The 21,402-nt window shown below is 35.0% G+C and overlaps 1 protein-coding gene across 1 annotated transcript; it reads left to right on the top strand.

The window, feature by feature from the left end:
* The first annotated feature begins 4,618 nt into the window (after positions 1-4,618).
* Positions 4,619-8,690, top strand: LOC140043895 (uncharacterized). The gene is made up of 2 exons (XM_072088371.1): positions 4,619-4,718; positions 6,670-8,690. The coding sequence occupies exon 2, from the start codon at positions 6,689-6,691 to the stop codon at positions 7,952-7,954; it is 1,266 nt and encodes a 421-aa protein (XP_071944472.1). The 5' UTR covers positions 4,619-4,718; positions 6,670-6,688; the 3' UTR covers positions 7,955-8,690.
* The last annotated feature ends 12,712 nt before the right edge of the window (positions 8,691-21,402 follow it).

Raw genomic sequence — 21,402 nt, 5'->3', positions numbered from 1 at the left:
TCCTGATTGGTGCTTTTAATTGGAAATAAGGTGTAACAACAACACTTCACTATCCTTATTCTGCGATAAAAAGGACTAGTAATATTTTCAACAATTAACGTGTCCCTTTCATTCCATAAACAAGAGAACTATTGTACAATTTACCAAGTTTACGAGGGTTTGCCATTCGGTGATTCTAATAAGGAAATAAGGTGTAACTACAATTAACTCTTCCTTCTTCTGCGGTAAAAATGGAAAATATATTGCAATAGACACTTAAGAGCCAGTAAGAATCAAAGAAATATCAAAAAGAGTGGCAGACTCAAAAAATGGATTTCCTTCAAATTTTGCACATGGCTATATATGTGTTGAGAGAAATTAAATATGAAGTATTTTTTATTTCACACATATATTTCCATGGCAACGGCCAAATTTGTGTTTTTGACAAATTTTGTCCTTTTATAAGGTTTTTTAAAATGGATATTGGTACTATTTTGATGAACGATATTTTTGTTTTGTTCATTTAATTATAAAAAATAATTAGTGTATGCCTAATAACAATGCATTGTGTACCTGTTTCATATTTTTTTATTTTTTTTTATTTCATACTTTGGGAGATACCATTTATTTAAAAAGGGATGTTTTTCACTTTTTTTAAATTGTTCAATGCAACTAAACTTTACTTCACCATAACGCCAAAAGTGGTGTATTTTTTTAGCTGATTTATTACAAATAGGTAGTTCTAATGTTTACTAATTGTTTTCTAAAATAAAATACTGGGGTAATTTTTAAATCTACAAGCAGTGTTGCGAGAAACATAGGCATTTTTATAAAAAAAAAACATGGTATATTAGTAAAAACATTTTATTTTCTTTGATTATTTGATTTGAAACTCATTTGTCAGAAAAATTCTTAATGTTTTATATAGTTCTAGTTGTGTTGTGAGAAAAAAAATATTTTTAATTATAGATTCTGTAATTCCCAGTTTTAATGTCATTTTATAGGTTATATCCTCTGGAAATTTGAATAAATTATCAGATCGTTGTGAATTTTAATCTTTGCAACAGATTACTCCTCTCTTATTTTGAAACTCCTCTTTCATTTGTTTACTTCTTTTACTTGCTAACCTAAGCAGATCCCACATTCCCATCCACCACCATTTTCGACTACCACCCTTCCCCCACCCCGACTATAACCACAAAACGATAAACTGCAACACTTTGGTCGATCATCCACTATAGAGTGTCAAATGCATGCATTCAAGCATCACCCACACTGCCGCTACCATCGCCCCAATGAATAGACAGTTTCAAACTCCTCCATCCCACCCCCTTCCCCTTTCTCCAAGCCCCCACCCACCCCAAGTTAAAAATTGCAATGCAAAAGATAGGACATAAAGTTAAGTTGTTAGACCCTCGCCTTCAACCCCCTAACTATTTCCAAGTCCTGGATCCACCACTTTTCCCTCCCCAAAATAGAACCAATCAAAAGTCAATGATATACTCAGGTATGTTAATGCTACATAACAAATATTGATGCCCTTGAAATTTAATTTCATTTAAGGTCAGCATGTAAAATATCACACTTTATTATTAAATATTGGTTTTAAATTCTATATTTTTTTTACTGTGATGGTTGGATTCAGTATTAATTATTAATTAATAATTATCTGATAATTATTTAATTTCCCATAGTTATGCATAGCAACAGTTACTATGGTAACTAAAATTGAGATATTCTTTAGATTTTGCATATTTATCTTATACAAATTTAAATTTATAGATTATTTGCAGGCATGCCTTATTTGCATTTTCAAATTACAGTTTCACAAGGTCATATTCGTAAGAACTTTCTTCTGTGATTATTTTTATTCATGAAAACTCCATATTTTATTTACAGCGGGCACCTCCCGTAAGTGGCCACCTCCCTTAACGGACGCATTTTGAAAAGCCTGTTTGTTCTTCCTATCTAATTAGTGCATTTGGTGCTTACCGTAAGCAGCTGCGGGCACCTTTTTATACTAAAAATGAGATTTTTTTTAAGCGGCCAATCGAAAAATGTGATACTTATTGCATGGACCTATGAATTAGAGGTGCATGTTTATTGTATTTCTTTATATATTAGCTTTATTTTGAAGAGGTTTTACAAACATTGCTGTGAAGAGATGAGAAAACTACACAGATTTTGACCGACCATTTTTCATATGATAAAAGCTTTTAAAATTTGTCTGAAAATGCTACAAAATACTAAACCACCTGATTATAAATAATAATAGGCCTACAATTAGCTGGGAAATTGAGAGGCTCGTTTCGTTAAGAATATCGTATAGGCCTATAGCCATAATACGTGATTTTGGCCCTTTATCGGCAGAACCTCCCGTAAGGAGTCACCACCCGTAAGGAGTCACCACCCGTAAGGGGTCACCACCCGTAAGGGGTCACCACACGTAAGCGGCCACTTTTCCAGGACGTCCCGAGGGTGGCCACTTACGGGAGGTTCAACTGTATTTAAAAAAACAATTATCCTTAGTTACGCATAGAAACAGGTTCTAAGATAACATAAATAATACATTTTGACATAACTTGACCCAACAAATCACCCTTTCACAAGGTCAGACATTTTCTGGGATTCAGTAGATAAGTAAATTTGGGAAAAAGTAGTAAAGCTATGTAATCAATTGTTTGTAGTCATGAAACCCCATATTAAAAATATTGTACTTAGTTATGTATAGAAACAGTAGCTACAATAAACTATAGGTAAAATGTTGATGTCATTTGACCTCAATATGTAAATTTTTTTTTTTTTTCATATTTAATTTTCTTTTAAATATCCTTACGTAAACAGGTTTAAGATAACATTAAAGGTCAATTGTTTACCTTTATTCAGATTTGTCAAGACTATGTAGAACAAATGTTTTATATTTATGAAAAACCCCTTATAATTTTTGCATAGAAACAGTTACTATGGTAAAATGTTGACCTCATTTGACCTCAAAATGAATGAATTTACAAGGTAAAGCTTGTCATTAATAGAATGCAGTAGAAGTAAAATTGAGAAAAATTACAAATGCAATCAATTCTTTGTATTTATAAAAACGCCATTTTTTACGTTTTTTAAAAAATTACTTTCCTTAGTTACACATAGATTTTGATCAAACATTAATAGTTGTAGTAAAGTGGGGACCTGTCCTGTTTTGCATTCTGACCCCTTTTGACCTCAAATGACCTATTTACAAGGTCAGATTTTTTGTGAGGTCTTTATGTATCTCTTTACACAAAATAGATTTAAAAATTTATAAAAACCATTGACGCAATTATTTCAAAGTTTAACATTATTTTCCATCAACTAAATATTTCAATGCAAAATACTGTTTTTCTGGCAATTAATTGAAATAAACCTGGCAACACATTCTCCTATTTTATCTAAACTATTCGTATGACTCTAGTAGCATTATGACAAGCCACATATATATTTTATTATTGGATTAGCCATATTTTAATTGTGTTTCATGTGTTTTGTTTGTTGATATTTTGCTTGTATTTTTTTGTATTTTTCGTATTTTCCTGGCAACACAAAACCTATGTACGAAATTTACCCCAGTGTTTTTTTCGTGATTATTGTTGAAAAACTTATTAACTATCAACTTAAAAAACCTCATTGATTTAAAAACACCACTTTGGAAGTTATAGGTACGTTTATAAGGTATACTTTTATAAAAAAAATATTTTTTAAAAACACCCCTTTTTACAATAATGGTATCAACCAAACTCCATTTTGTAATTTTTTTTTTCTACATTAAATGGATCTCAATACATGTTGTTTACACTGCTATAAACAAAAACTGTATACTGTAAGTATTTTTGGTTAAAATAAGTATACAAGTTTGTACTTTTTCACTATTGAAAATCTGTGAAAAATGGCAAAAACATCAAAATTTTGATAATTGACCCTTGTCATGGCAACGGAGGCTAAAAATTAAAATGAATGCTGTAGATATGCTTTTAATTGAAATGTCTATTCATGGTAAAAATTTGAGAGAAATCCATTTTTTTACATCTGCCACCAAATCTTTGATTTTTACAGACAATGGCTCTTAACAGTTTGATATAATATACTGATACTACTGATACTGATATTATTTTATTGTCCATAGTAATATAAAATGGAAATACATTTGAAACTGGCATGAACTATTTAAAAAAAAGATATACTTTACACTATACTAACAAAATACAAAAAATACAGTAAAAGCAAGGTTATATATTACATACAGCTGATTAAAAGATTTTATCATAACATTATTAAAACTATTAAAAATACAATATTAAAAAGGAAGAATTGCACAACGTTAACTCTCGGACAAGTCAAGCAAAAAAATGTGTACAGTATCAATTTCGCCAATGATGATCATTGACCAAATTACTTTTTGAAATTCATCAAAACCTCAATTTGCTTCTTAAAAAATAAATTTTAGTGGCTTACAACTGTGTTTAACGCCTTTGAAAAAAAAAACAAACTCGCGAGTGATTGGTTTGTTGTCCAAATGTATGCTTTGCTTTCCACCAATCAAAAGCAATCTTCATTTTCCAATCATATAAATATGCTCGCTCTTGTTTGGATTGTAGATACTATTTTTCGACTGAAGCCTAAACGTCGAAACACTAGCAACAACACAATCTCTTCAGAACGATCTACCTGTAGAAGTAATTGGCAAGTTAAGGTCAAAAGAACAGACGAAGGTAATGACATTATTATTTAGGAAAGAAATTAAATAGGTAAATGTATGTTAGTAGGATGATTTTATAATGTATTCGTGGGTTAGTGTAATAAAAGCCAATTCAATTTACACTATGTATAATGGGAGATATATTTATGAAATAATAGAAAATTTAGTTTTAGGTTTTAACAAAAACGTTTTACAGAAAAAATATTTATCTTTATTATGCAAAGATAAATTAGATTAGGAAAAAAATAATATTGACTGAAATTATATAATGGGATAAAATATATTACCTTTTATTGATTAAAATGTGACTTTTCCACCACATTACATTAAACCTCTCTATCAAAATCGATTAACGATGGTCATATTACAATTGTGCAAATGCCATTTTTAGTATATACTTCAAACATAATAAGTATTACAGTTGTATACTCGCCAATTATTTTTATATTTAGAACTACAAAAAATGTTTATTTTTTTTGGTGACGCCAAATTATGGTTAACATGACGTCATATGATTACGTAACCTTTTCTTGACAATGCAAACTTTCCCGGCATGCTTTATTTATGGGTAAATCATAAACACCACTTCTCCTATCTAGGGCTACTAGAGCCCTATCGTTACCATTGAAAATCAAGCTACTTTAGGTTTCCGTCTGCAACTGTTGCTATTTCATTTTTGTTGTATTCATTTCGTTCGAAAGTGCACTTTCTATCATTGTCTACTTAGTAGTTTCCATGTTTTTATATAACATATAGCATATTATTTGCTAACCAAATGTTATGTCGAACTTTTGTGTAATAGCTGTCGCACTTTCCACTTTGTAATAGGTACCTATAGTACTTTTTAATAACGTGTTCGCACTTTGAAATATCTATCGCACTTTCTAAAAATGTTTTCGCGCTTGTATTCATTTCGCACTTTGTAGTGAAAGTGATCGCACTTTGTAATAACTGATCTATCGCACTTTACATTGCACAGTCGCACTTTGTAACACTACATGTCACACTTTGTGATACCTTTTTTTTCTTTATATGCATGAGGGGGGGGGGGGGTGTCAAATACGAGTAATGTTAATTATTATTAAGATTATAGTGAATTTTAAAGCTTCACAGTTTCTAGCAAAAGGTTCCACAGTTTCGATACACTCGTAACATCCGATTCACAATGCTGTATATTTAAGAAGTATCAAGGCATATTTGGTAATGCAGTATCTCATTTATATCACATGTGGTGCCTGTATCAAGTGGGTACGTGTTGTTACTAGATACATGTGAAACACATGTGATGTATTACCAAATTATTATGATACTTCGGAAATAGATAAAGTCCGGATAATCGGCTGAATGAAAAACTTAGCTCTCCTCATCAAGATTTTTTGCTGCTTTTTTGTTTCTGGATGCATCTAGAAGTTTGCTCACATTTTAACAAAGACATGTTAGTCGGGTCAAAATATGAAAATATAGGGCTTAACCTCAACAAATTTGCAAAAAAAATGTTTTTTTTATGTATGACAATTATATATGGTAACAAAATGGAATTTCCGGTCTTTTTCAACAAAATGTTCAGAAAGTGTCACTATAAACATGTATAGTTTAAACAATTTGACACTAAATAGACAGCTCCGCCATAACTTTGCTCAGAATACGGACAACAATATTTCAAGTTTCAAAACGAACATTAGCTATACTCAATGGCTTCTCAACTAACCAAAGTAAAATTATTTTCCGTAGGACGATTTCTGTTTTCCTATGTAATTTTGTGTTTCTAACGCATGATGACGTCGACTGGTCTCTTCCGAAAAGCAAACAATTTCTTTGGTTTATAACATTTTAATCATTTTGTTATGTTAAATTACCATGTTGAAAACGTAGGTGACGTGCTAGAATAATCCTGTATTTCTACTCAGTTGTAGATCTAAAATTGATTTCCTGTAGCTCTTTTATATGGAATTTTGTCTTTTCAGGCTCAGAAAGAATTTGACCATGTATATTGCATTGTTATGCATTTTGGTTTTTACTCCGTCGATCTACGGAGAGGATGAAGCAGAAGTTATCGCTAAGGTCAGAGTTGGTGTAAAAGCCGGAAATGCGATCGTCGACATTTTTAGTGCTAATGACGAGTTGTCCAGTCATTTTAGTAATACAATCGTCAAGTTAGCCAAGCATATTGGACCATTCTTAGGTGCCATCGGGCCAGCAATGGCGTTGGTTTCTATATTGTTGCCAACTTCTCCGTCTGCTGAATTGCAATTAATGAAGAAAGAATTCCAAAACATAGACGAAAAATTCGACAAAGTGTTTACAAAGTTTGAAGAAGTGAAACATCTTATTCAAGAAACATCTCTGAAAGCTCAGTATGGACAATATGTATTCGAAATATATGGTTTGTCTCATCGCCTACAACAGTTTCTCGACGCTCCTACTGATGCAATTCAAGGACAGAAGGAATTATTTATCGCTGCTTACTCAGGTCAGTTAGATAGCGCAACAGTAAACCTCTGGCGTGGTATGATGGGACAATCTCCTCTGGTTTTTAACATTCCGAAAACAGCCATAAAATATACAGACAGTCACCGAGGACGAGTTCAAAAAATGTTGACAGGAGTAATGCAATTAATATTACAGGGTGTGAAAGTCCATCTAGCGTATCTGAAAGTCATAGGTGAAGATGCCACATATGAAGATGAAAAAGATCTTTGGGAAGGCAAAATTAACCAGTTACTTAACCATATAAAATACGTAGACACACAAGTGAGAGATGTTTGGAAACAACAGCTCCTAACCGATTTAAATAACAAGTTGGCTTTGTTAAATGGCAAAAGTAACATTGACTTTGTTAAGGAAACTTATGAATTCCTCACTGACAAATACGATTGGAGATATTGGCACATTGGTGTTTACAACGAAATTTACGGAGAAAAGAATCATTGGGTGAAATTTTGCGGCGGGTATACTTTATTCCGCAACCATGGCAGAAACATCGTCGTAGCAAGCCGTTCTAAAGAAGAACCGAGCAGTAGTAAATCGTACGCCAGAGACGCCTTCAACTCTGTCTCAATTGCAAGTTTTTGGAGATGGTATGGAGCTAAAGAAATTTACAATAATTTGCCGGCTTATCTTCGGACGGGTTGCACTCATTATCCGGCAGTAGGCGTCATACTGAAAAATGCAAATGTTCATCACCGGGCCCCATATGGGCGCCTTTCTGTTGTTGACAGAGGGTATTACAAGCTTCATGCGTTTGGTTAACGGCTCTGATTCTGTTTTTCTTTTTACATAAAGCGGTTGTGGTAGTTATGTTATTGATTTCTAATTTCTAAGATGAAACAACCTAAATTGGCAGTATGAATAAATGGTTAAAACTTGCCCAGATGTGTATAATTCGAAGGATAATTAATTTTAATTTCACATGCACATTTATCTTACATAAAACATTACAAACGTTTTATTTATATCAGCTATTTTTATTAAGTATTTGAATTTAAGTCTGTTGCTACTGAGTAGCTTAATATTTCTTTCTCGAACTTTGCTTTATAATTTAGGTACTCTGAAATGTCTGATGCCTCTATAAGTATAATGTTGTTACACTGCTATAGCTAGCTATATTTGATATTTTTGGTTCTGTAAATGATTTATATTTGTTATATAAATAGAAATGTCTAAACGAATATAGATGCTATATTTAACATTTGATAATTTATATTCCTTATACTGCTATATAATAATAATAATATGAATAAATCTCTAGCTGATTGATTTATTTAAAAAAATCTGGAATTGCTTTCTATCTGCTATTTTGAAAATTGATTGATTAATTGATCATAGGTAGGCCTATAATATTTCTACACTAATATAACTGCTATAATTGATAATTAATATTTTGAATATGCATTGTTTCTGAAAACAATTTATTTAATTTTTCTGAAGCTTTAGGCCTAAATATATGCGTTAGTACGCTGGCGATGTTTGTTCGTTCTTGCTTTGATTCCCATGTATTGAGTATTATTGATAGTTATTGAAATACATTATTCGCATTACATTGGTCTACTGTATGTGTAGAGTTGTGCCATATAAACCACAAATTGTCGTTATATCTGTTAAGGCAACTCATTACAATTTCAAATGAATATAGTGGATAGAAGATAGTAGGCCTTGTTGCTATTGACCTAGCTGCATCTATACATTTACGTAAGGGCAAAATTCGGTAAATCGCGCGTCCACGTTCTATCATTTTTACTCGATGATGTATATAAAGTTGGTTCTGCATTTAACCACTTGATGTAACCCTGAACTAATTAGAATCTGAAATAAACAGTGTGTGTTTCTCGGAACTTGTGGGCGTGGTCTCCATACTCACGGAGGGATAGTTTGGGTTGGTTCCAGATGAAGTTTTGTCTTAATTTTAGTAAAAAGATAAATATTTTTGCACATATGGCGTTTTATACGTATACTACTTGAGCTTGGATACGCAAAGATCGAAATAAAAAAAAAATAAAAAAGACAATGAATACAGACTTGGGGCAAGTCTAACAGGAGGCAAACAAACTATTTTGTTACGTTAACAAAGTAGCCAATCAACACACCCAGGTCAGCCTTCGTAACATCATCACTTGTTGGACAACGAGCCTATCGAATTTGTTTAGGCATGGATTAAGGAATAGACGGATATGAATCGACTGTGACATCAAACGATTTTCCAACGCGCTTGCCTATACCAAAGCACTGCTGCCAATCAGAGCCATAATATATGGCTCTGCTGCCAATCAAACAAACACGCTCATTGAACTCCGTGTCTCTAACCGCGGCCCTCTATACATTTTTTGAGAACAAAACGTAGCCACGTAGACATCGTGTGCGCAGTCTGATTGTTCTATTGTCATGTTAATTAACAACAACAACAACAATATATTGCTGAACAATTCTGTTTTAATTTAATCACAATTGGACTACGAACATTTCACTTTCTTACGACCGGTAATTTTAAGTAGTTGGTAATATTAATAAAATATGCAATTTTTATATTTGAATTATCATATTGGCCTGCCACCTCCTGTCATTAAAAATTGCGTTAATCTATAGAATATTAAATTATTAATTTGGACCATGTATGTAGTTATCGTGTCTTGTGGTCTCAAGTAAAACAAACGTGATTTTAATATATAGTCAGGCAGCATTTGTCACTATATTAACTTTACTTCATATATTTAGCCAAGTTTGATTTTTCACTTTTAAGTGATCAAGGACATCACAAGAAACAACTTCCAACTTGTTGTCCAAATTCTAAACGCGTTGTTCATTCGCTGGGGGCGCTTTTTCAAAATTCAAGATGGCCGGAAAAACCATATCTGACCTTTGACCATATGTGTGATATCCACAACATGTTGAATATAGATGACATTTTTCGACAGATTGCTCAGAACATCCATAGTAACACATTATTGATTTTTCAATTATTGATGCTTTAAAACATTCACTTAAGCTTGGAAATTAAAGTTTTAAAATAAATAAAAGCCACTCATTATCTCTATACATAATCCTAGCCTGTGATTGGCTGAAAGTTCAAGCAGATTAGATTTCATGAGTATAAATGGTGTGTTTTTTAAACCGATTTAGACAGTGTTTGCTGGGAAATCATACTTATTATTAGTACATGTACATTTACTTGTATAATAATGTAAAGAAGGTGTCTGATAAGTTCAATGCTTCTGACTTTGCATCTGAATTTGTTAACCTGATTGTTGGTATGAGCAAACCATATGATGAAGTTCGTCTTTTATTTGATCAGTATCTATCAGGATCTTTAAAAGAATCTACACGAGATAAGAGAACACAGAAAACAACTACCATTCACTACCATGTCAATGACAACACTGAGATTAAGAACATTAAAACATTTTTATCGCACATAGAGACCAAAGCTGAACTTACAAAATACCTGTCAGAGAAGATACTTAATCACTTGAAGAACAACACGAAGAAGGTCCTAGTAACACATCACACATCCATGATGGCAAACTGCAATCTCTCAGAAATTATCATGATGCCAGAGATGATACACGGACAACAAACGTTGGAAGAAGGGGACCAACTGGTCTTATTGAATGCCTTTGATTGTATGAACAAAGACCCAAGTGCCAATGTTGACATATTTTCTGTAGATACTGATGTCTTTATCCTTTTAACAGGAAGCTATCCTCTACTTCCTCCAATGACCACATTTTGTAGGAAAAGAGGGGAAAAAATACCTATATGGGAATGCTATTACCGACTTGGAAAACAAATATCAGCAGCACTGATTGGATGGTACACATTTAAAGGTACAGATAACACATGTACATTTGCTGGAAAAGGAGTGTCCGCCCATTTCAATTAAGCACTTATGAAATTTGACGATGAAATACTAGATGCATTTGCTGTATATGGACTGACCTCTGAAATACCAAATTGGATTTTCAGGCAAATGGAAAGATATGTTTGCATATTATACAGTACTTCTAAGATCAAGGCAGATTATGTCACAGACTTGAGATGGATGTTATTTGCACGGAAAGGCAAGGAAGGACAACAATTACCTCCAACCATGGGAACTCTTAGACCACACGTGGAAAAAGAATACTACATGTCTATTGTATGGAATTCATCATGCAAGCCAATTCCATCTATTCCACCAGCAACTGACTACTCCTGGCAACTAGAAGATGGTCACTTGAAGCCGGTATTTTGCAACAATCCACCAGCACCAGAAGCTCTTCTAGAAATTCGTCGATGTACCTGCAATGGTTCATGCTCAACAAATCGCTGTAGTTGTAATAAGAAAAACAACTTGCTTTGTACTGATGCATATGAGTGTGGTGATGGATGTGAGAATACAAAGGACTGGAATGTAGAGCTAGTAGACGATATCGATGAACTTTATTGACTGGAGAGGGTAATCTGACTATCATAAATATTTATGGTATGTATTTATTTATTATAACAGTTCCATTGGTGATTTGAAATATTGATTTTGCAACAAGGGATATCATCAACAAAACCGTGCACACGGAACAACAAATTTAACTGATGAATTATTCATGTTTATTTTGTGACGTTTCATGAGGGGTCCCCAACTTATGTACGAAAAAAAAATCGCATCCAGCGCTGTAGACACTGAGTATTTGAGCCACAGGACCCGTGTGAGTGACCTGTGTCGAAGCGAATTGTTAAATGACACCCATTGGTCCGCCCCTGTATAGTTGCGATACGTCATCACTGACTTTACTACTCTCTAGCGCTCGTTTTGAAAAGTAGATGCAAGGCAAACTTAACCATAAACAAACGAAGCATAAAAGTACCTTGTCTATTACTGTATTATTATTCCCACAAGAAGTAGACAACGGTGAGTATATAGATCATGATTAAACGTTGTAGCTACTACAAACCCAAAAGGTACAACAATTTACAAACAATTTGTATTTAATTTGGAATTACATTAATTAATAATTACTGTTTTAAACTTAAACTATTATTTTGTAACCAACTTTTTTATTTGTTATTTCATGAATAAATGTATCTGTAACATCAATCTGTATATGAAGTGTATTAACCGACTATAATTTATGTTACTCACACTGAAATGCGAATTTGTACACGTGAATCGAAAGCGTCAGCTTATACGCATTCGTATTAATGTTTTCATCTTCCAATTCCTCTACGCATGCATACAAGCTCGATTCGCCCGAAAAAATTCGACGAGTGGAAACGAGGCTCTAGATCTTCGTAAAATGTTTTCATTCTATAAACAAGGGCAATATGTTATACAATTTTGAAAGTTCGCTGTTTCTAACTGGAAATAAGATGTAGGCCTACCGGTAACAATTAACGCTTCTTCTTCTGCGGTAATGAAAAAAAGACTAAAGTAATATTTTCAACAATTAACGTGCCCCTTTCATTCTATAAACAATAGAATTATTTTACCATTTACGATGGTTTTCCTGATTAATGCTTTTAATTGGAAATAAGGTGTAACAACAACACTTCACTATCCTTATTCTGCGATAAAAAAGACTAGCAATATTTCAACAATTAACGTGCCCCTTTCATTCTATAAACAAGAGAATTATTTTACCATTTACGAGGGTTTTCCTGATTAATGATTTTAATTGGAAATAAGGTGTAACAACAACACTTCACTATCCTTATTCTGCGATAAAAAAGACTAGTAATATTTTCAACAATTAACGTGCCCCTTTCATTCCATAAACAAGAGAACTATTGTACCATTTACGAGGGTTTTCCTGATTAATGCTTTTAATTGGAAATAAGGTGTAACAACAACACTTCACTATCCTTATTCTGCGATAAAAAAGACTAGTAATATTTTCAACAATTAACGTGTCCCTTTCATTCCATAAACAAGAGAACTATTGTACAATTTACCAAGTTTACGAGGGTTTGCCATTCGGTGATTCTAATAAGGAAATAAGGTGTAACTACAATTAACTCTCCTTCTTCTGCGGTAAAAATGGAAAATATATTGCAATAGACACTCAACAGTTTGATATAATATACTGATACTACTGACACTGATATTATTTTATTGTCCATAGTAATATAAAATGGAAATACATTTGAAACTGGCATGAACTATTTAAAAAAAAGATATACTTTATACTATACTAACAAAATACAACAAGGGGTTATCCGCCAAGTGCGGATAACCAAAAAAATACAGTAAAAGCAAGGTTATATCACCCGATTCTCGTACGGTTCATGTCTAACAACAAGAAACTGCTGTGCTGTTCCATGTCAAGCGACCATAACAGGCCCATCCATATCACGCATGTGTCACTGTTGCATGTCCCAGTACTGTACTACTGTAAAACTTCATTCATCTAATGTGAAACCAGACTGAATGAATAATTTCAATTGATATTATTTTGATCATTTTTGTAAATATATTGTAATATCAGTTGCATGGACATTTCATTTACACTTTAATTAAATGCATTATTAAATTTTTTTACTTGCCTGACATATTATATCTATTAATTTTTTATTGACAGATTAAGTGATATTTTATTTTAAAAATCACGTATCAAAAGGTCATCTTTTGACATAAATAAAAAATAATACTTACGTATAAACTGGGTGTGTAGAAAGCGACGACCTCGAATTGGACGACCCCGACGACCCGGGCGACCTCGAATCGGACGACCTAGAATTGGAAGACCCATAACACGAAACCGACGACCCCTAAGCCTAGCATAGGCCTAAGTGTGGTATAACATCCCGAAGCCGAACATAGCCAAAGATCTACCTTATATAATACTCGCAAGCAGGCAATTGATTGAAAAAATACAGAAATATCGCCATTTGCAGAACTATTGTGTTCCATATACCCAAAATGATACCCTGGAACACAATACTTTAACATAGGAAAACGGCCTCATATTACAGTGGTTTATTCATTATATATAATGCTTTATTATTATTATTCTTTTATTTCATATAAAACATCAAAAAAACATTAGACACCACCATGCCACAAGTTACCACTAGTGGCCAAAGGCCAGATTGTGGGTAACTTTTACATGCATGTACCAAGACCAATAAAAATATACAAAATAGAAACATACAAAATAATAAATTATACAAAAATGAGTGAAAATCAGGCGTTAAGCAGGCGGATAAAATAAGGGATTGGGCTGTTACTGAAACGGGCGGTTCTGGATGGTAATTGTGAAATGTTATTACTATTACGGAGCAACCTCCCATGACTTCCAAACCGTGTCACCGGTAAAAGATCGGCAGAATGAACGGTCTGAGATATTCCCTTGGCAAATTTGAGACTGTGAGCTATGCTCCTATCAGTAAGGGATGAGATGTTACAGACCTTTAGAGCTTTGTCATACGAACTAAAATCCCTTCCCAATATGGTACGGCATGCTCTGCGTTGGACAGATTCTATAGAGTTGCTAAGCGATTTGGTTAAGCCGGGGTGCCATACAACATCGGCATATTCAAGGAGGGGTCTAATATACCCGCAGTAGACAGAGCATAGTTCATCAGGGTTGAAGCCAAATTTCTTTAGACTCCTTAAAATAAAAAGCTTCCTATTAGCCTTGAGGACAATATCCCCAATATGCTTATCCCATTTTAAGTTATTTTGTAACGTGACTCCAAGTATTTTAGCATGAGTGACAAATGCTAGTTCGTTACCCCCGATATAAATTTTATTTTCAGGAATATTCCTTTTACTAAAACATATTTGTAGTGCCTGGCATTTAGCAGGGTTCAGGTCCATAATATTCCTTTTACACCAATCATGAAACTCATTAAGATCATGCTGCAAGTGACCTGGTTGTGTTATCTTACGATTTTCATAAACAGATAGGTCATCAACGTATTTTAAAGCATTCGTTTTAGCACCCTTAACAGCATCATTGATCATGATTTGAAATGCAATGGGACCAAGTTTAGTCCCCTGGGGGACACCAGCTTTTAACGTGATAGCACTTGATAGGGAGTTGTTATATTTTACACATTGTTCTCTGCAGCTGAGGAAGCTACAAATCCAAGGGACGATAGACCTACGGACTCCAATGTCGATGATTTTATTGATTAAGGTGTTGTGTTCAATTCGATCAAAGGCCTTAGTGAAGTCCGTAAGGACAACCGTCCCTATGTTATGAGCCTCCTCAGCTGCAGCACACATATCATGAACTAGACGTACTAAGTAGTGGCTAGTTGATGCCCCTTTGACATTGCCATACTGTCTTACATCTAATTTATTCTGGATATCAGATACCACCCATTCACAAACAAATTGCTCTGCCACTTTTGCAAAGGCAGATGTTAACGAGATAGGTCTTAACTTATCAATTTTTGGTGGATGTACCTTGGGGATAGGAACAGTCACAGCAGATTTCCATTGGGTCGGGAGACTTCCTTCCCTAAATGAGCAATTTAAAATATTAGTGAGGGGTTCACTTAACTCAAGGGCAAACTCTTTAAGAATTAAGGGTGGTATTTTATCAGGTCCTACTAATTTATGCGGGTTGGTTTTTCTTAACTTATTATAAACCTCCCATTCTTTAACTTGCGGTGCAGGGCTGTTACATGGCAAATATGCCGGTAAAATACAATAGTCTAGTGGGGGTATGTCATTATTAATGCTAGCAAACTGGGAATTAATTGCATTAGCGATACCTATGTGATCAGAGGCGGATATGTCTGTAACATTAATATTTAGATCTCGACCCATTTTAGATGATGTTAAATCTTTAATTTGCGAGTGCCATTTTCGTGGGTCATTGTGCCGTAGGTGTCTTATTCTAGTTGAAAAATACTTAGTTTTGGCCAATTCAATTTCTCGTTTTACTTTATTTCGTAACTTCTTAAAAAGTGTTGTGTCCCCCCTAGCAAAAGCAGTCTGCCTCTTAGCTATTAGGTCTCTAATGCAATTAGTTATCCAGGGTCTATCAGCACAGGGGCGCAGCCAGCAAAGGATTAAAGGGGGGGTCAACCAATATGTGAGTATTTTGCGAGCGAAGCGAGCAACCATGGGCTGGGGGCCAGGGGGCCGCCAAGGGCCCCCGGTTGGGGTCCAGGGGGCGAAGCCCCCTGGAAGCTTTGGCGGTCTAGGGCAATCTAGATCATTTGAATCGGTTTACGCACACACAAATATGACAATGTTAACACTAAAAAACTGTAACAAAGAAAACAAAAAACAACTCTCATTTTCATTACAGAACATTTTTATATTCCAGGCTGCCACAGACAAACACTTTTTTTCTTGCTTGTTTGTTGATTTGTGTAGAGAGGCTGTAAACTCAGAGGAGGAATTATTTGAATTCCTCCCTTTTCACCAATACAAAAGTTGCATGAAATGAACGTAGAGATGCAAAAGTTTGAAAAAAGAAATTAGAATGATAGCATGGAGGGAGTGATATTATTAAATGAGAACCGTAAGGTTAGAGTTCATACTGTGCAAGTCCAAGAAGCTATCTTGGCTCCGTGTTTATGTGAGACGCTTATCATACCCAGTACATACAATATTTTGTTTAAAAATATACCTATTTTGTTCGAATGTATAGTATAGGTGATAGCTTATACATAATTGTAATAACTAACTTCTAAATTATTATCATACATTTTACGTTAGTTACTATAACGGCGCTCTTGACATCGCGTGATGCATCTTTAAACATAAGTTTGGAACATACATTCTTCTTGGCTTGGAGACAGAATTCGCGAATGACATTCTCTGTATTAATGTTCATGTTAAAGTGTATGTTCATGAGGCACAATCCCAAAAGCTGCTCATAAGACATGTGATTTCCCAAACAGGTTTTTTTCTCCATAAAGTCGAAAAACTCAGACGTTACGGGCATAGGCCTACGCGATTAGAAGAAGTGCACGCACATTCGGGAACACATCTGGATCCGCTAATTTTACACAGTCGCTTCCATCACTGAAGCTCGGAATGAAGATGTTCGTGTCTTGGCAGATCATCGTACCAAATTCAAGTTCCTTGAAGACTTCTTCAACATTACACTTCACTATAGACTCGGGTGCTACGCCAAATATTTTAAAGCATGGCCTGTTATCGGCAGAAAAACGGGTTTTTAACTCGGTTTGTAATCAAGAAGTTGATTTGGTAATACTGCTCGGTAGTAATCTTCCACAGTATCTCCAGGATGATTTGATCTGTATTGTTGTCTCATGTTTTTATTTATTTTTTCTAAAAAAAAAGGGGGGTCAGGACCCCCGTGACCCCCCACTGGCTGCGCCCCTGCAGCACAGTGTATTTTTACTTTTTTTGTCGGAAAATACTTATCTATTGCACTGTTCAAAATGTTATAAAGAGCGTCCATTTTGTCTTGAGTAGAAGCGCTATTGATCACCTCAAGCCAATCCTGTGTTAATAACCATCTTCCAAACTCACATTTTCTTGATTCATAAAATGGACGAACCACTATGTTCTTTGTAGAGTTGAGTCGCGGTCTGATCTTTGGTTTCCATAGTACACACACATGATCGCTCATACCAATAGGCGCTAATGCAGATGGTGCTGTATAAAACGTGTCATCCATATTTGTAATGATTAGATCAAGAACAGCATTATTACGCGTGTTAAATTTAACAATTTGACGAAAATCGTTGCCTTTAAGAATGTCACCAATTACCATACGGTTGAAATCACCAGCTATGCAAAATCCGGTATCTGGGGACCGTGTGCGAATTTCATCAATTGTGTTGATTAGATGTTCTTTCAATAACTGTTGATGTGGTGAATCTGTGACTATATATATACCACACACTACAATTTGCGATAGTCCTCTAGGTAGTCTGGTGCCTCTTAAGCCCCTTTCTCACAGAGTTGTGTGCCAGGAATATTGCGGGAATATACCATTACCATGCCGGTATGGTTTTCTGTGAGAACGGGTCGTCTTGGCATCATGCCGGCATCGACATGACCTGCTTTAGACCTAGTAATATTCTAGGGATATTCCCCGCAATGCCAGACGGGCATTCTGTGAGAACGTATTGCCGTTATATTCCGGGGTTCCCCGTCGAGGCTTTGACACCTTGCGCAGTCAAGTGTATCACTTTGGCGCATATTCAATTCAATTAACAATAGTAATGTCGAACTGGAGGGATAATGAGATAAGAGAGCTGCTTAAAATAAGGGGACAAGAAGAAATTTGTAGCATAATCTATATAGGCCGCTAGGCTCAGGCCAGCCATAGCTCTTTGTTTGTTGGTGCCTGACCTTTCGTCGCCTTGTAAATTGTAGGCCTACAGCCTTCTAAGGTGTTTTACAGATTGCCGATGACGGCAAATTAATTGCTATACCTGTATAATATATGCACAATATACTGTATTTATTGCATAAATATGCTATAAAGGAAAATAATAATCTGTAACTTAACATTCGCCGCCATATCATCGCTAGACAAAAATAATAACAATAAAGGACGCCCTCAATAATTATTTTGTCAGAGACTTTTTATTGGCCGAATATGCCCGACTCCTTTCTCACAGAAAGCCGGTATATACCGGTTATATTTCCGGCACGATAGTCCGATGAGAATGGGTATATGCCGGTAACGATACCGGCACGACGCCAGCACTGTACCGGTATATTGCAGGCACATCTGTGAGAAAGGGGCTTTAGTTTGATCCAAAGAATCTCCAACTCAGGGGGGGCTGCAACCTTAAGTTCTTGAGCATTGAGGCCATCTTTGCTGTAGATTGCTACTCCACCCCCACGTCGGTCTTCACGACATTTGGAGAATAAGGCATAACCAGGTATGTCCAGTTGGTCTTGATGGTGGGTGGTAGAAAACCAGCTCTCAGTAATTATACCAACATTAACTGATTCCTTATTCATCAACAGATGAAATTCATCACGCTTATTGATCAGCGATTGGGCGTTCGTTACTAAAAAATTAGGCAAATGTTGTTGCTTAATATTCTTCTCTATCGTTAGCCTATTGTTATCCTGCTTTGTTGAAGTAGCGATATGAATGACAGTTCTCACAGGGGTTCTATAAATGATGTGAGGCCGTTTAGATTCAATCGGGAAAACATTGAATATGACTGGAATCATGCGCCGTACTTTCCGCCCTGCTCTCCTTCCTCTAGGCCTATGCCTAGCTCTGATCACGCTTCCGGATGTTGTTAACTCATCATAGCGAGTGCCGGTGGAATTCTGCTTGCACATTGTAGCGGCCAACGGAAGCGGGGTAGCCTAGCCTATGTTGCAGATTGTTGGTCGGAGAGTATATAACACGTAAAAAACAGTTCACAAGACTATAAAAACGAGACAGCACAATCGGGAACAGTTACTAACATCAAAAATCATCAAATTACATCAAAAAAGGGGCTACGAACAAAAAACACACACAAAAAAAGAAGAAAGCGAAGAGCGAACAAGAAAAACGTGATGGCTGCAGCTTGATCAGCGCCCTCAAATGCATTGTGTTCTACATACCCAACATAATACCCCAGGAACACAATGCTTCAACATAGGAAAACGGCCTCATATTACAGTGGTTTATTCATCATATATAATACCCAAAATGATACCTCAGGAACACAATGCTTTAACATAGGAAAACGGCCTCATATTACAGTGGTTTATTCATCATATATAATGCATTGTGTTCCATATACCCAAAATGATACCCCAGGAACACAATACTTCAACATAGGAAAACGGCCTCATATTACAGTGGTTTATTCATCATATATAATGCATTGACAGTTCCATATACCCAAAATGATACCCCAGGAACACAATACTTTAACATAGGAAAACGGCCTAATTGCTTATTACAGTGGTTTATTCATCATATATAATGCATTGTGTTCCATATACACAAAATGATACCCCAGGAACACAATGCTATGACATAGCAAAACGGCCTCATTGCTTATTACAGTGGTTTATTCATTATTATAATGCATTGTGTTCCATATACCCAAAATGATACCACAGGAACACAATGCTTTAACATAGGAAAACGGCCTCATTATTACAGTGGTTTATTCATCATATATAATGCATTGTGTTCCATATACCCAAAATGATACCACAGGAACACAATGCTATAACATAGCAAAACGGCCTCATTGCTTACAGTGGTTTATTCATTATATAATGCATTGTGTTCCATATACCCAAAATGATACCCCAGGAACACAAAACTTTAACATAGGAAAACGGCCTCATATTACAGTGGTTTATTCATCATATATAATGCATTGTGTTCCATATACCCAAAATGATACCCCAGGAACACAATGCTTTAACATAGGAAAACGGCCTCGTATTGTGGTTTATTCATTATATATAATGCATTTGTTCCATATACCCAAAATGATACCACGGAACACAATGCTTTAACATATGAAAACGGCCTCATTGCTTATTACAGTGGTTTATTCATCATATATGCATTGTGTTCCATATAGGCCTACCCAAAATGATACCCCAGGAACACAATACTATAATTTTGCTATGGTTACTTAATTTTACTTAATCTTTATTAATACAAATATATTGATTTCCAAAGTGGTTCACAAAAGTTCTACAAAACTAAATGAAAATGATACACATTAATAAAACGCAAATTCAAGAAATGTTTCTACACTTCATACAAAAGAAAACTTTTAGAGGAAATCATGGAAGTGAATTACATTAACACATCTACTTTGCAGAAAATGTAAACAAATAATACTGTAACTGAATTGATAAGCACTGATCCCTTTAAACTTTACTCTAAAACACTATCAATTACGAAGGAAAAAAAACATGTTTCCACTACTTGATACTAGAGAGTATAATAGAGAATGCTCGATTGTCGAAATGACGCTCTCCCTCAATATCCAATCACACCTTCCTTTAAAACTTCCTAAGTTGTTAATAATCAATGTCCATGAGCATGTTCATGTCTTCATTTTGATGGTCCGAATATAGCTCCCATTTGATACTGAATGTGTGGTGACTACTTCTTCGCATGCAGCTAAAGTAAAATGACGTCACCTTAAAGCGTGTCGTCACAGAGTCTCATGCATATGCAAAAGGATGTTTTGTCTCTGCTTTGCGAGCTCATGATTTTACAAAATGTTTTCAGAGTGATATGATGGTGCGATCGGTGGTACAGAAAATAAAATAATTCCGATATTGTTCCTGATAACAAAGAAGC

This window comes from Antedon mediterranea, chromosome 3 (genome assembly GCF_964355755.1).
Source record: "Antedon mediterranea chromosome 3, ecAntMedi1.1, whole genome shotgun sequence".
In the NCBI taxonomy this organism is placed as follows: domain Eukaryota; kingdom Metazoa; phylum Echinodermata; class Crinoidea; order Comatulida; family Antedonidae; genus Antedon; species Antedon mediterranea.
Note: the sequence above shows the minus strand (reverse complement) of the source record. Positions and strands in the feature narration are given on the sequence as shown.